Consider the following 13,729-nt stretch of genomic DNA (forward strand, 5'->3'; position numbering starts at 1 on the left):
TGTTCGCCTTCACACTCACACAAGGTTTACTTCACCTTGAAATGAAACGCTCCATTTTATAGTGATGAATCTGCGCACATTCATTTATAGTCTTAAAGAAAAACATGCGAGATGGCGGCTGCCCAAGTGCAGCTTCGAGGTGTAGCTTGGTTTAAAGATCATCACATGTCTCACCCCAACGCGCTGAACAAAGCGTGACACATGTTGCAAGCTCCCTGTATGTGTTACTTCAGACTCTCCCAGATAGGAAATTATTCCTTTTTAATTGCGGGGCGCTAATGTGCAAAAAGTAGAAAAAAGCTGAACTCAAAATTATAGCTACAAAAGATCTGCATCATTGTCGATTCAGCGCTTCTTTCTTGTCTAACTCAACAATAAACAAGCTTCAAAGAAAATGTCAGCCATCTGTTAAAGGGGAACTTGGAGTGACAAAGACTACTATTCTTTCTGCAGAGCCTTTTACAATTGTAACTTTCATTAGGCCGACAAAAGCAAACATTTCCCCACTCTGGCTCAACACTGTGTGCCTCATCATTATCATGTTTACAAGACATTTTCAAACTAAAATCACACAACGCCAACGAATCCAATCTGATCTTTGAACAGTGCTGACCCCAGGCGGCGGCGTCTCTTTGTGGGTACAAATATTATAAACACCTGAATTTATTTTAGAAACAAAACAAACAACATAAGCTCTTTTAAAAGATGGAGGAGACATAATGCTGTTCATGAAATCATTCAGTCATATGAACAAGCGACGCAGCTCATTATTTTTAATTACCGCCAACTTCTCAGTCTGTTACCACTGGCTTTCTCTGACACGTCTGCTGTCTGTCAAAGACCGTTTGCACCTGCTGATAATAGCACAATCTCCTTAAAACTAGGCCTCTGTCCTTCTCTATGGATGTATCCGGCAGCTTTAGACACTGACAGAGCATGTTTTCATTCTGAAAACCCAGAAATAACAAGTAATTCAGAGCATGTAATCAACCAGAAGGGTCACACAGACGTGTAAGATGTGTTCAAGAACACTGGAGCGCCACTTCATAGTAACTTTTTGTACTCTGCAGCCAATTCAGCACATAGAGACCTTCAATAAGCTGTTCCGCTCTCACTCTTTCAGTTTTAACTGCATCACACCATTAACCACGCTAGGCTGGCTTGAGTAGTTTGAAACAGGCTCTGAAAGCCATTCACAGCAGACCAATACAGTAAAAACCATTACATTTACATCCCTGTTCCATCCAGAAAGTAGCTCTCCTTATGTCAAAAAAAATTCAGGCCTCTAACAATTGCCTGCATTTTGACATTATCCACTCCCATCAGCTCAAGAGGTCATCGTCCTCTCACACCACAGGAAACGAAGTGAATGCTAAATGCTAATAAAAGCACGACACAGCTGCGCCATCAAGCACACGTGGCTAAATGTCCTACCTTGACCCCTCGCACTCTGAACTCAGCCAGGGCTCGGCTCATCTTGGAAGATGCTGTCTGCAGGTCCTTCCCGCTGGCGATGACTTTTACCAGCAGGGAGTCATAGTGGGGTGAAATGACAGCACCCTGGAAGGCAGAGGCGCTGTCCAGACGGATGCCCATGCCTTCACCGCTTCGGAAGACCTGGCAGGAAACAGGACAGAAGAGCGGAGAGTGAAGGACTTCATATAGCAGAAAACTGTCTTTACCTGGACTGTTAAGTAGAATAAGATCACAGATGAGCTCCAAAAACAAACACATATCCAAAATACATTTTGTCCTACTTAACATTCTGCAGAAAAAGTCTGCAAATTGCAGTGAATAATTGTTCAAAACCAAGTGCATATAATCTGGAGGCAGAGCAGAGCACAAATATATCAAGAAAGTTTCCAGTATTCCTCTATTATTCAGGTGGATTCTGCTGCAGTTGGCAAGAAAACTTGCACAATTTGTCAATTTAAGATTTAGTGTTTTCATTAGGGTTATTATTGTATCACCCCACATAGTCCAGTGACTTTTTTTATCTATGTTTTTTAAAAGCATTTTCAGACACTCTTTTGCAGAAAATACTAACATTTTTGTCAAGTATGCGCAACTGCTCTTACTCAGCAATCAGTTTTAGTCGACATACTTAGAAGACAATTCTGGTACAAGGGGTTGCAACACACTGCCTGAGCTAACTGGAGGGTAACAGAAAACTAAAATAAATCTGGCAGATAAAAACTTTGACTTCCCAAAAGTGCAGGAGGCAGAGTCAAATGTTCTTCTTTGCTGTTGCCTGTTCAATATTTCAGTGCAATGGTGCAGGACTGCTCATCTCTTCCTTGTTCCAACATCTCAACACTGCTCACATCATTTGTTAGTGGACTGTAAGGTGGACGGCGCATGATTGCAAAGCATCATATCTGTCAAGTGCTCGCGACGTAAGCGCAAATTAACCTGCGATTGGAACGCCATGACAGACAGACACACAACAAGAGCGAAATATGGAGATGAAAGGGCAGAAAACAAGCATGAGATGAGTTAGAAGCGGAAAGGCTGGACCGTTCCAAACCACTTGGCACGAGAGCAGAGAGGGAGGAGAGGAGATGTGAAGAGGAGAGTGAGGACTGTCCAACACTACAACATATGGAGCCCCTCGAGGGCTGGAAGAAAAAGATGAGCAGAAATTATAATTATAACAATGTTGTGCCACACTGGTGATATGCCGGTAATATTTTCAGACAATGTAGAATGTGCAGAGCAGCCAACATTTATGACCAACAATATTTTTTCATTATCCTTTTGCTCTTTACAACTCACCATTTTATCTAGAGTGATTTTGTGCTCATTCTTCAAAGCAATTTTGTTCATCTGTTATGGCTCGAAATGATCAAAACTCGGTATAATTCCCTGCATAAAGCATGTTTGCAAAAAATGTGCTACAATATTGTTGTACGATGACAAATGGCTTGTGTTATGGCAGCCAAAGTGAGCGGAACACCCATAACCAGGTTTATGTAAAACCACGTTATACTCCGGTGCCACCGAAAAACCCTGTTATTAATACAAACATGCTAAAGCATGAGGCACTAACACACAAACACACACACACACACACACACACACATATTAAATGCAATGCAACAGCAGCGAAGCATCAGATGTCAAATTGCTGTTACAATTTACACATCAATACATCTTAACATCAAGCAGAATGCTAAATTGCAGCTCGGATACATCCATTTGGATTTAATATTTTAAAGTACGGCTTGTTCATAGAAATATCCTTCACCGAGGAAGAGTTCTGATGTTCCTCGACATAAAATGGAGGCCGAGTTGAAAGAGAGCTGTAAATGTATGAGATGCTGAAGCAGAGAAAATTGTCAGGAGTACTGCTGCCCACGCACACTGCCACTACACCTGTACAATATGCCGTTTCAAGGCTCAAAGCCCCAATTTCCAGGCTGTGATGTTCATAAAGTCCGGCCCTCCCCTTTGATTCTAAAGGCTTGAGGCTGGTCATCAGCACTTCAAGTGTCACTGAAGTCCACACTCACACTTCCTGGTGTCCATGTAAGAACACTGCAAGCTGCTCCGCACACAGTGAGCACATTCAAAAAGAAGGTTTCATATTTTATTCTTACTTTAAAAAGATCTGAATTGTGTCGATACGGTTATTTAGCAAGTCGTGCGCACACAAAAAGTTTCACGAGGAAAACCTGAGCAAATATTGAATAATACATTTCAGCTGGGGAACAATTGTTCAATCGTTCACAGGAAAGCCTTTTTCCACCACTTTCACAATCATGAAATATTGTCTGCATGCTTCCAAGACAATATGATGGACAATAACGCAGTGAAAATGACGGCTTCCTCGGAACAGATCGACAAAAAATTTAATATTTTACTGAAGTACATAAAGCAGGAAGACTTTTCTCACATTTCTGCAACAGCGAGAACAACATGCATTGTATAAAATGTAAATACAAGACGAATTTAGCGATTTGCAAATCCTTAGCTGATCACAGTACGAAGATATTTAATGATCAAACTACTAAACTTCATTGCTTTATGTAAATATACACTCATTCTGAATTTGATGTCATGTTTCAAAAAACGTCTAGTTTGAAATGGGCTCAGACGTCATTACAGGATTCAGCGAATTCAGAGAAATGTCTGCACATAAGGAGCGAGACTGTTGAGCAACTGAAGTCATTTATCAAGCAAGAAAGGGAAAGAATTTCACTTTCAGAACTTCAATAATTAGTGTCTTCGGCTTGCTGGGTGCCGTTAAAAGAAAAGGTGATGCAACACCGTGGTAAACATGCCCCTGTCCCAACTTTTTTGTGAATGCGTTGCAGGCAACAAATTTAAAATGTGCATATTTACAAGAAGCAATACATTTTTTCAGTTTGAACATTAAATATCTCGTCTTTGTTCCGCGTACAACTGAATAAAGGTGGAATATTGATTTGCAAATCATCGCATTCTGCTCTTTTTACAGCGTGCCAACTTTTTAAAAATCATTGTAAATGATTCCAACATGAGAAAACTGGAAGTTAGGTGATAAAACAGGAAGGTAAAAAAAAAAAAAGATGTATGTACGTTTCTTCATTGACCACAAAGGCATTTTGTTCATGAAAGACATCTAACTGCTTCTGATGAGCCACATTTAGCCAGCGCTGCTGCACTTTGTTTCCACAGTAGTCTTAAGGCAGTTGCCAACCCCCTGCTATGCAAATGCCCCTGGGAGAATCCACTTTTCTTCTCTATTCATTAAATCTTTCCTTGCTGTGAACAAACCGCATTTCAAAATTGTTCTCAGTCACGCCTTAACACTGCAGGCCAAGCATATACACAGTAGTGATGCAGCTGTTAGTGCTGACTGCTGTGTTACATTGACTGACTGGTTGTCTGACGCCTGCCTGGGCTTTCTTTGCACGTTGTTATTTAATATCAAACTGCTACATCCCCGGGGGGTGTCCGGGATGGTTTAGTATTGCTCACAATGAAACCGATGCTGCTCTTAGCTTTGACTTATTCGGTCAACATCCGCACAAGTTGACTGAGCATCGAGGCTATTTTCAGCAACATCCCACATGATCACGCAGTCGCGGCTAACAACAGCAGCAACTTGAGGTGATAAAAGGGGAAGGCGAAAGATCAGCGACTAGCTCAAAGGCACTTCACATCCTACCCTTTGTTGTTGCCTTGCGCTTGCAGTAAAGCTTTTGAAACCATTAGGGCGAACTGACAGCATGTTGCACACATCTGAGAGATGTCCACGCCAACCAGTTATGTGTCCACTGATTGAGTGCCAATCAATCAGCGAAAACTCATTAAAGCTGACCCGACGGGTGGTCTTGAGACCATTTCTGTGAAGCCCCACAGGGTGTTGCCGTCTGTGTGCTATGTGATTTCATGCTACACGCTAACAGTCTAACAGGCAGTTGTTGTTGTTCTTGTTTTATGGATCTATCAGAACTGTGTACATCCAGCGTGTCAGAATATGATTTTAAATAGCAGCACTTCTGTCAGCGCAAACAACATACTTCAGAGGGCTCGTAACTCACCAAGGGTGGTTTTATCCTGTGGCAAGGCCGGATGGTTATTGACAACACTGATTGCTATGTTGTTTCCTGGTTGGCATTTTTACCAGGCGTAAGAGAAAGACAGTTTTCTGATCTGATCGTTCAAGCTGCCCTCTGATCACTCTAAACTTACAAGAAGAATTTTGATGAGTTTTGAAGGTAAAATGCCTGGAATTTTGTGCGTAACGCAGTTCGCCTGTGATGCAAGAGAGAGGTCAGAAGAGTCTGATAGAGTGCAATACAATCCAATCAAATCAGTCTTAAAAGGCCTGATGGGAACTCTATAAATACACCCACATTCTCCTGTAAGACTGAGGAATGACTGCAGAGACTCACTGAACTGGATCCAGGCAAAGAAACAATATAGTCAGTACACATGCATATACATGAATATACATTCTTTTAAAATGTGTTGGAAAGCAACGAAGCAGGCTGATATAAACACATGTGCACAGACACACTGAGCCCTTTAACATGGCCCCTTAAATATGGGCCAATATTGTTCTGAATGGAATTCCTAACTGTAAACAATCTTGTCCTGCTCGTGTCAGGAGACTAATCAAACATGCAGCAAGACAGATGTTTGCCGTTTCACTTTACTGCACAAACACATATATGGGATATGCAGTCGGACTGGAATCGACTAAACTAGCGCAGTGGAGCCTCAGTTATTGGAGCCACTCAGATGGAGGTTGTTTTGCAGGGATAAACAAATAAAAAAAAAAATAACACTCCCATTCCAGAGGGCTTTCAGAAACTGTGGGCTCTCAACACCAAGTGTCCTGCATGACCTTGAAGTCTGCAGTTAAACCGAAACCCAGAGAATTTCCAACAATTAATCCAATAAACAAAATATTTTTGCTCATTAAGCATGCATTGAAGCATTTCCATGTTTACTTTTGTCTTCTATGTGCTAATGAGGGATAATGCACTTTAATGCTGTGCTTCTGTGCATGTGCCTTTGTGAATATATTAATTTTGGCTGCGGGGCATATAGATACGAGATGAATGGTGCCACAGCAACACCCCACAGAGGCGAGAAAGTGCCTTTATCTCACACACTCAACAACAACTGAAACCCAAGCAGTGCCACTAAAGATCTTGTAGCCAGATGGAGTGAAGAGAGAGGGAGATACTGTACAGGCAGAACTGAATGAAAAGCCAAGTATCGTGTTAATAATTGAAGTCAAGGTGTCAGCTTCTTTCAGCCCAGGGCGCTGTCTAACAAGAAAACCCCGCTTTCTTCTCTCGCGCTCTCCTCATGTCATCGTCTCTCTCCGTCTCGCCTCCTTTTCTCTCACACTCTCTGGACAGTCATACATACGAATAATTTAAGTGTGAAAGCATTGAAATGGACTCGCTGACACATGCATGCACTGATTTAGACCCCCACTGTCCTGCACACTCACTTGCATCATGTTGATAATAATCCAGTATCATCCCCCTTTGTTTCCCTGCAAGTTTCTGTTAATACACACAAACGCTTGTATGCAAGCTAATGTCCGGCTCCTTTTATTCTACATTCAGTTCATTTCTTGCAGTATATTGCAAATCTATTGTAAGTCCAGTGGTGTAAGGTAGTTCTGGCAGGCTGTCATGACGGACCCACGCACACATAAGTCACTAGTTATGCGATAGGTTTCCCTTTTTTAAGGGCATATACAGCACATGGCTCCATTTTTTTAGCTCTTCTTTGAACACAGGCGTACTTCAGAGGTGGCAAACTGAAGCAGTGCGAGGGCCTCTGCTATGTTGTTTGAGGGCCTGCTCTCTCTGCAGGCCCCCTAACCCCATGGGGGTCCAGTGCACTGCCTGCGCTGCTTATGTTTACAGCCATGTGTAAGTCGGTCTTTCTCCTGCGTTCCTGCTTATTATTTTTCTGTCACCCTTCTCGCTGTCTACAACCCCCTTGCATTTCTCAGCACTTGAAGTACAGCACTCAGAAACCCTCCTCCGCTCTCTTGGCAGCATAGGTCAGTGGCGTATTTCTCTGACATTGTATGAAAGAGTGTCGGTCTGCTCTGGGCACAGTACAAATCCTCTCAGCCTGGCCTGGTGCGGACTTAAAGAAATAAAAAAAAAAAAAACTAAAAACCAAACAATAGTTCACATCCCTAAAAACACAATTTTATTTTCAGGAATTCAGATAAACAAGCCAATTTCCCCGCTGATGCCCATGCATTTTCAACAACGTCAGAACGGCTTCTGGATTGGTTTCAAAGGTCCGAGTCATAAAACCTACTGAGAGCATGGTGGAGAGACAAAAAAAGCCTACAGCATGAGAAGTGGAGTTAAACCATTTCACTTGGCAGAGCAGATATGTCGACTTTCCAGCGTAATAAGCAACAGAACATTTGTATATATATATATATATATATATATATCTGAATGTTTGTTTTAGGAAAAGTGGAACAGTGTTATTCTGATGTCCACACATTTTGGATACTTGCCTAAACAAGTTTTACCCATCAACTGGGAGATAACTAGACCTGTGAATTGCAGTGTAAAAAAAAAAAAAAAAAAGGTGCGCATTTGTCACACTGCCTTGCAATTTATCATGGAGACAAATATCACACTCACCATTGTGAAACATATACGACCAAGAGAAATGGCTCTCTTCAGCGAAAAGAGAAACTTTCACTCCTGAAACTGCTTCAATATCGTTGGTTACTGTACCTTGTTCATTACCGGTAATTCCCACTAATTATGACAGGAGTTCACAGCACAGGTTACATACAGGACACAATGCTCAACTACAACCCCGCCACATTTTCACATATTTATTGCAAATGATTAAAGTGCCTTTTTTGCATGATGCCAGACTACAGACTAGATAAGTTGATGAATGTACTTTTAATTATTTCCTCTTGGCCTCAAGCTGTAAAAACAACACTGATATATCACTTTTAAAGTCGGTATGCCTGATGTGTGAGCAAACAATTGCTTCTTAACACAGCTGGCAGATGAAGAGCAACATTAGCGTTCATTCTAAGTCATGTTTCTGAACACTTGACGAGCATTAAGTTACTATTTGCTCTACTTTTATCTGTTTTTGGTCTCCACTAACCCCCAAAATTATCTTAATGCTCCACGTGTTCATTAACAGGTAACAGCTAACTTTGTGCTGGTCATAAAAGCAAAAACAGCAAGCTGAAAGAGGCTAAATCGCTCTGTTCATTGTAGAGCTGGAAGGTGATTCTCAGAGTTCATCACTACGAGTCACCCCTTTCTCCTTCACATGGTCATTTGATCTATCGTTATGAGATAAATATTGATTAGTGCAGCTTTAAGCTGACTGAATTGCTTTGTTGTTCGAAGGCATCGACTGTATTATTTGTTTAATCTTTAATTAATTCAATTTTTACTATAATTTTAACGGTTGGTGGGTGACCTACATTATTCAGGACTCTTGCGACAGAATGTCTCCACATTCACATCACGATTAATAACAGCCTCAGTGGGTAAAATACAGTGCTAGTTCTAATTTATCGTCTCTCAGAGCCAGAATACATCTCTCAAGCCTGGTCGCACTGCAAGAGTCAAGTCTGGAAACTAATTGAAAGTACAATCCAAATCCAACTGAAAATCGATTCAGCCCGGTCAGATTTGCACTGGACCCATCAGTGAATGTTTAGATGACAAATGACTCGCTGCCTCGCCAAACTCAACAGCATGTTGTAGATGTAAAATGAGTTTTTAAATATTTCAGTGCATTGCTGCTTGCTTACTAAATAAGAGTGCAAAAAAAAAAAAAAACTTGGAGAATCTGAGGAGGTAATAACAACCTTAATTTTCACCAACGACTGAGCAAGATCCTTGTTACTTTCTAAACCCTTTCAGGAGCTCTCACATGGTAATGGCCCAAATCCTCTGGCTCCTTAAGTGGACCCAAGACCAGGCTTCACAGTTAGCTTGCTTTTGTAATAACGCTGAAAACTCTCCAAGACACTTCCTGAGCCAGTAACCGTTAAGTTAATTTCTCTTATCCACTTTGCTCTGTCTTCCCACATTAGTCCACAGTCCTCCACCAAGCCTCATTTATCTCCACCTTCCTCTCCTGCTGCCACCAAGTGTCATTCTCCCTCTTCGTTGTTAGGTCTTGTTCATGTTGTTCATGTGTGGAGTTAAAGGACACTGCACACGCGCACTTGAAGACAGTGTATGGAGAGGAAACGGCGAGCAGCCACACGCTGCATGTGTGAAGCGCAAAGACCGAAAGCGACAGCAATATCTGAGCACCAGCTGATACTGTATCAATTAGAGAGGAAGAGGAGCAGACGGAGGGGCAGAGGCACAGAGGGGTAAAGAGAGCAATGAAAGGAAAGAGGTGGAATAATACACAGGAACACAAGCGGCATGTTAATGTTTGAAGCCGAGCCGTGTGGATGAATTAAAGCAGGGGGAGCGGCTGTAGGTGAGAGGAGAGGCGAGACAGAAGAGAAGAAGCAAAGAATAAAGTTTGTTTGCTGGTAATTGTTTCGGAAGAGCCAAACCCGAAGCTTCCAAACTAATGCTTCAGAATTAGCCCATCGTGAAAACTTTCTGCATGATTCCTTTATGTATGACCACATATAATCAGGATGAGGCCAGGAAAACACAACTCGCACTCACAGCCCATACAAACAGGATTAGACTTCAGTTTGCTTCCGAGGAAAGTTTCTGGGTGTCAGCAAAGCACACCAGAGTTGGAGGACCTCAATGCTGAACCCCACTTTGAATAACACTTAGTTATTTGACACAGAAACTGTTGCAAACTTCACAACTTGGTCACTAGTTTTAGTGACTCAGAAGAATCTTCCAACTTTTTTCTTCTATGGCTAAATGCGTAAGTGGGTTGTCTCCCAAGGAATTTGGTGACGGTTTAGAGGCAGCCCTGGAAAAATCTGGCCATCTTCTGAATTTAATTACTGATGTCCTTCAAAACTGGGTGTCTTGCTGTCTCAGTTGACCGGGATGCATGTCTGCATCATGTAACTGCTGTGCGCCGAATTAAAGTCTGGTCTAGGGAAGCTGTCGCGAGCCCCCAGAGGAACTATGTTCACCACGATTTCAATTAGGAAATTGATCTTCTATTTCATTTCAGCTGGGAGAAGGTCTGTTTTTTACAACATGTGCAAACACTGCGAGCTCAACGGGACTGACGTTCATTATCATTACTCATATTAGCGTTGGGTATAAACTGGCTCTAATGACGGGGGAACCTGTCATTAGTCTGAAAAATCCCTTTCAAACTTGGGATAGGAAGGTAAAATTGTGGGTTAAGGGAATTTGCGGTAGAGTGAAGAGAAGAGGAGGAAATGTTTGTATGCAGGACAGGGGAATACTGTAGATAAAAGGAGCCAGCCATGGAAATGACTAACAGGCTTATGTCGTAGAAGAAAACTGTCACCTCTGCTTTTTACGCTCATAAATTTACTCAAAACATGCAAATAAACACAAGTGCAGCTTTGAAAACCACTGGAATATTGACTCAGTTTTCATGAATGTGTGTGAAAACAACACCTCGGAAGTCGCCTTCAATAATGGAATAAATTTGAGCAGGACTTAATGTGGACGGCACATCCTGAACAGCCGCAGAGGGAAGAGCCCACATTGCACAAACAACATGCGTATTGCCAGTCAGTGAGTTTTCCTCTGCTGGATATTCTAATTACTCAGAAAGTCACATTACAAATAGAAATCTACATGGCAGCTTGTGTGAAAAGAACTTGAATACGGACTCATTCTGCAGTCGTCTCTGCTCGTGAAGCACAAGCATCCTGCAGAATCCTCTTATATCCACAAAGTCGACTGTCTTCAGAGGCTCAGATAAACTGGCTGGGCGTCAGTGATTTAGTCCAGGCACTGTCATTGGTTTGGCTAAACCCACGTGGCTTTGAAGCTAGCCAATAGGAGGAAGACAATGTTGACCTTCATAGTGCCAGGCAAAGGAGATGTGAGCTTGCTAGAAGTCTGAGGATTCTGGAGTGCATGCATCTATATGTGGATGTACTTTATGCATGCATGCCTCTGCTTTTTCCCTCAGCTACTAGAGTACTTCCTGTTGATCATCCGTTCCTTCTAACTGGATTATTCCAGGGTCCAAAAGGTCACCCAATTGACACTATTGGCTATTGGCGAGGGGGGAGCCTGACATTGATCTGCTTTTGTATTGAACGCCAACACTGAAAGGAGAACCGATGCCTGTAGTGGATCGTTACAGAAACCTCCTCACGCTACCAAACACACAAATGCACAGATACCCATGCAGTTCCACCTTTGCTTGAAATCATTACCGAGGCCTACAGAGTGAATTAGCGGTTGCTCTAGCCTGGTGACTAATATCCTCAGCCGCTCCGACTGGTGGCCAATATGGTGACGGTGAGGCAGATTAGTCTCACTTTAATTAAAAGTCATTGCCTATCCTCTCCAACCCTCCATATGCTGTTCCCAAAAGCTAGGAGCAAGAGAGCCATGATCAATCCAGTTCCATTAACAGACACTTAACTGGAAGTGCCTTGCCTTAGTAATGTATGAAAGGACACCATCGTGAAGTCAGTTTCTGGGCCATTTTATACAGAGGTTTAATTTGCAGTGCATGTTTTTTTTTCCAGTCCTAGGTTTTATTGTGCAAAAGAAAACCAACCAACCATTGCATCTACGTATAATGCTTTCTCTATCTTGAGAAAATGTGGATGTACACAGCTGATCAAATAGACATCAATGCTGCAACACTTCACCAACGTCGGGCCTGTTTTCGCCACCTTGCAGGTTTTTGCTGACTCTGTATTATCTGTGACTATACTTGACATGTGCTCATCAAAAAAGCTTCCCCGGCAGTCCACAACCATCTCTCAAGTACCTGAATCCAAAATACAACCACTCCAACCCTCTCCTTCTATTTCAATTTTCCTCCCATCCTTTCAATTTCACCTTCATTTCCTGTCTGTATACAGGCTTTTTTTTTTTTTTTTTTTCATTTCACAAAACCATTATCTACCTCACTCTCCTTCCTCCCACTCTGTGTCTGAGTCCCTAGGGCATCACTGGCTTTATTTATCCTTTCATTCTTCGTTTAAACTCTTTCCGTCCGCCTTTCCTCACAGTTTGAGTGTTTATTTTTCTCTTTGTATCCCTCTAATCATAATCACATTTTTCGGTACGTCAGGCCACCAGCAGTGCAATTACAGGCCAAGGTCCACAATATGTTTGTTGCTTGTTTGTGTCCTTCATAGCAAAACCTTATTTACGACAAAGTACTAACTACTCTAGTAATCTTAAGGGGGCAAGACACTTGCACACACACGCACGCACGCACACGCACGCACACGCACGCACACACGCGCACACACGCGCGCACACACACGCACACACACACACACACACACACACACAAGCCCTCCTTTCAGCCCCTCGCTGCCTTTCATCAAAAGGCTCATTTTTTGATACCCAACTAAATTGGCTTCTCCTTTCAATCCTCTCAGTGTGTGTGTGTGTGTGTGTGTGTGTGTGTGTGTGTGTGTGTGTGTGTGTGTGTGCACGCTCCAGACGGAGGTATAATGACCCTAATGAGCAATAGAGGATCTCTGCTGCTCTCCGTTTTTTTCCTCCTTTTCATTTTCTCCCTTTTTCTCGCTCTGTGAATTTTCTATCAATTATCGCCCATTCTGCCTTGCCTCCACTCCTCCTCAGAACACTCTCTAATTTTCCTCTCCGTTCATATTCTCCTCGCCTCTCCTCTCATTTCCACTCCTTCCCTCCGTCTCCTTTCATTTCCCCTCCACTCCTGTCCTTTTCTCACGTCTCCTCGCCATTCCTCACCTGCCATCTCCTTCCTTTGAATCCTCTTTTCCCTCTCAAATCTCTCTCGACCCCATTTTCTTACCCTCCTCCCATCGCATATTCTCTCATTACACATCCCCTTCTAATTTCCTTCTTGCATATCTACTCCCCTATTCTCCCCTCCCTCGCCTCTGTAATTTTAAAAAAGGAAAAAAAAACATCTTAAGTGCCCAGCTGCTGAAAAAGGTTAGCCTACAATGCTCATGTTTTGTGTAACACACTAAATGGAGGCGCAAACACATCGAATAGCGCCACACACACGGGAACAAATACATGGGCAAAGACGTCTGCGCGCCCACACACTCTTACAGTACCTCTCATTCAGCATTAAGCATCAGTGCAGCCATTAGAGTCAGTGGCAA

The 13,729-nt window shown here is 42.5% G+C and overlaps 1 protein-coding gene across 1 annotated transcript in view; it reads right to left on the minus strand.

Moving 5' to 3' along the window:
• LOC121626256 (pyruvate carboxylase, mitochondrial-like) overlaps positions 1 to 13,729 on the minus strand; it is a 268,452-nt gene that overhangs the window by 139,890 nt on the left and 114,833 nt on the right. Inside the window, exon 12 of the mRNA XM_041964640.1 lies at positions 1,435 to 1,617. Coding sequence (XP_041820574.1) covers positions 1,435 to 1,617 — 183 coding nt within the window. The remainder of the gene's footprint in view (positions 1 to 1,434; positions 1,618 to 13,729) is intronic.

This window comes from Chelmon rostratus, chromosome 23 (genome assembly GCF_017976325.1).
Source record: "Chelmon rostratus isolate fCheRos1 chromosome 23, fCheRos1.pri, whole genome shotgun sequence".
NCBI classification, from domain to species: domain Eukaryota; kingdom Metazoa; phylum Chordata; class Actinopteri; order Chaetodontiformes; family Chaetodontidae; genus Chelmon; species Chelmon rostratus.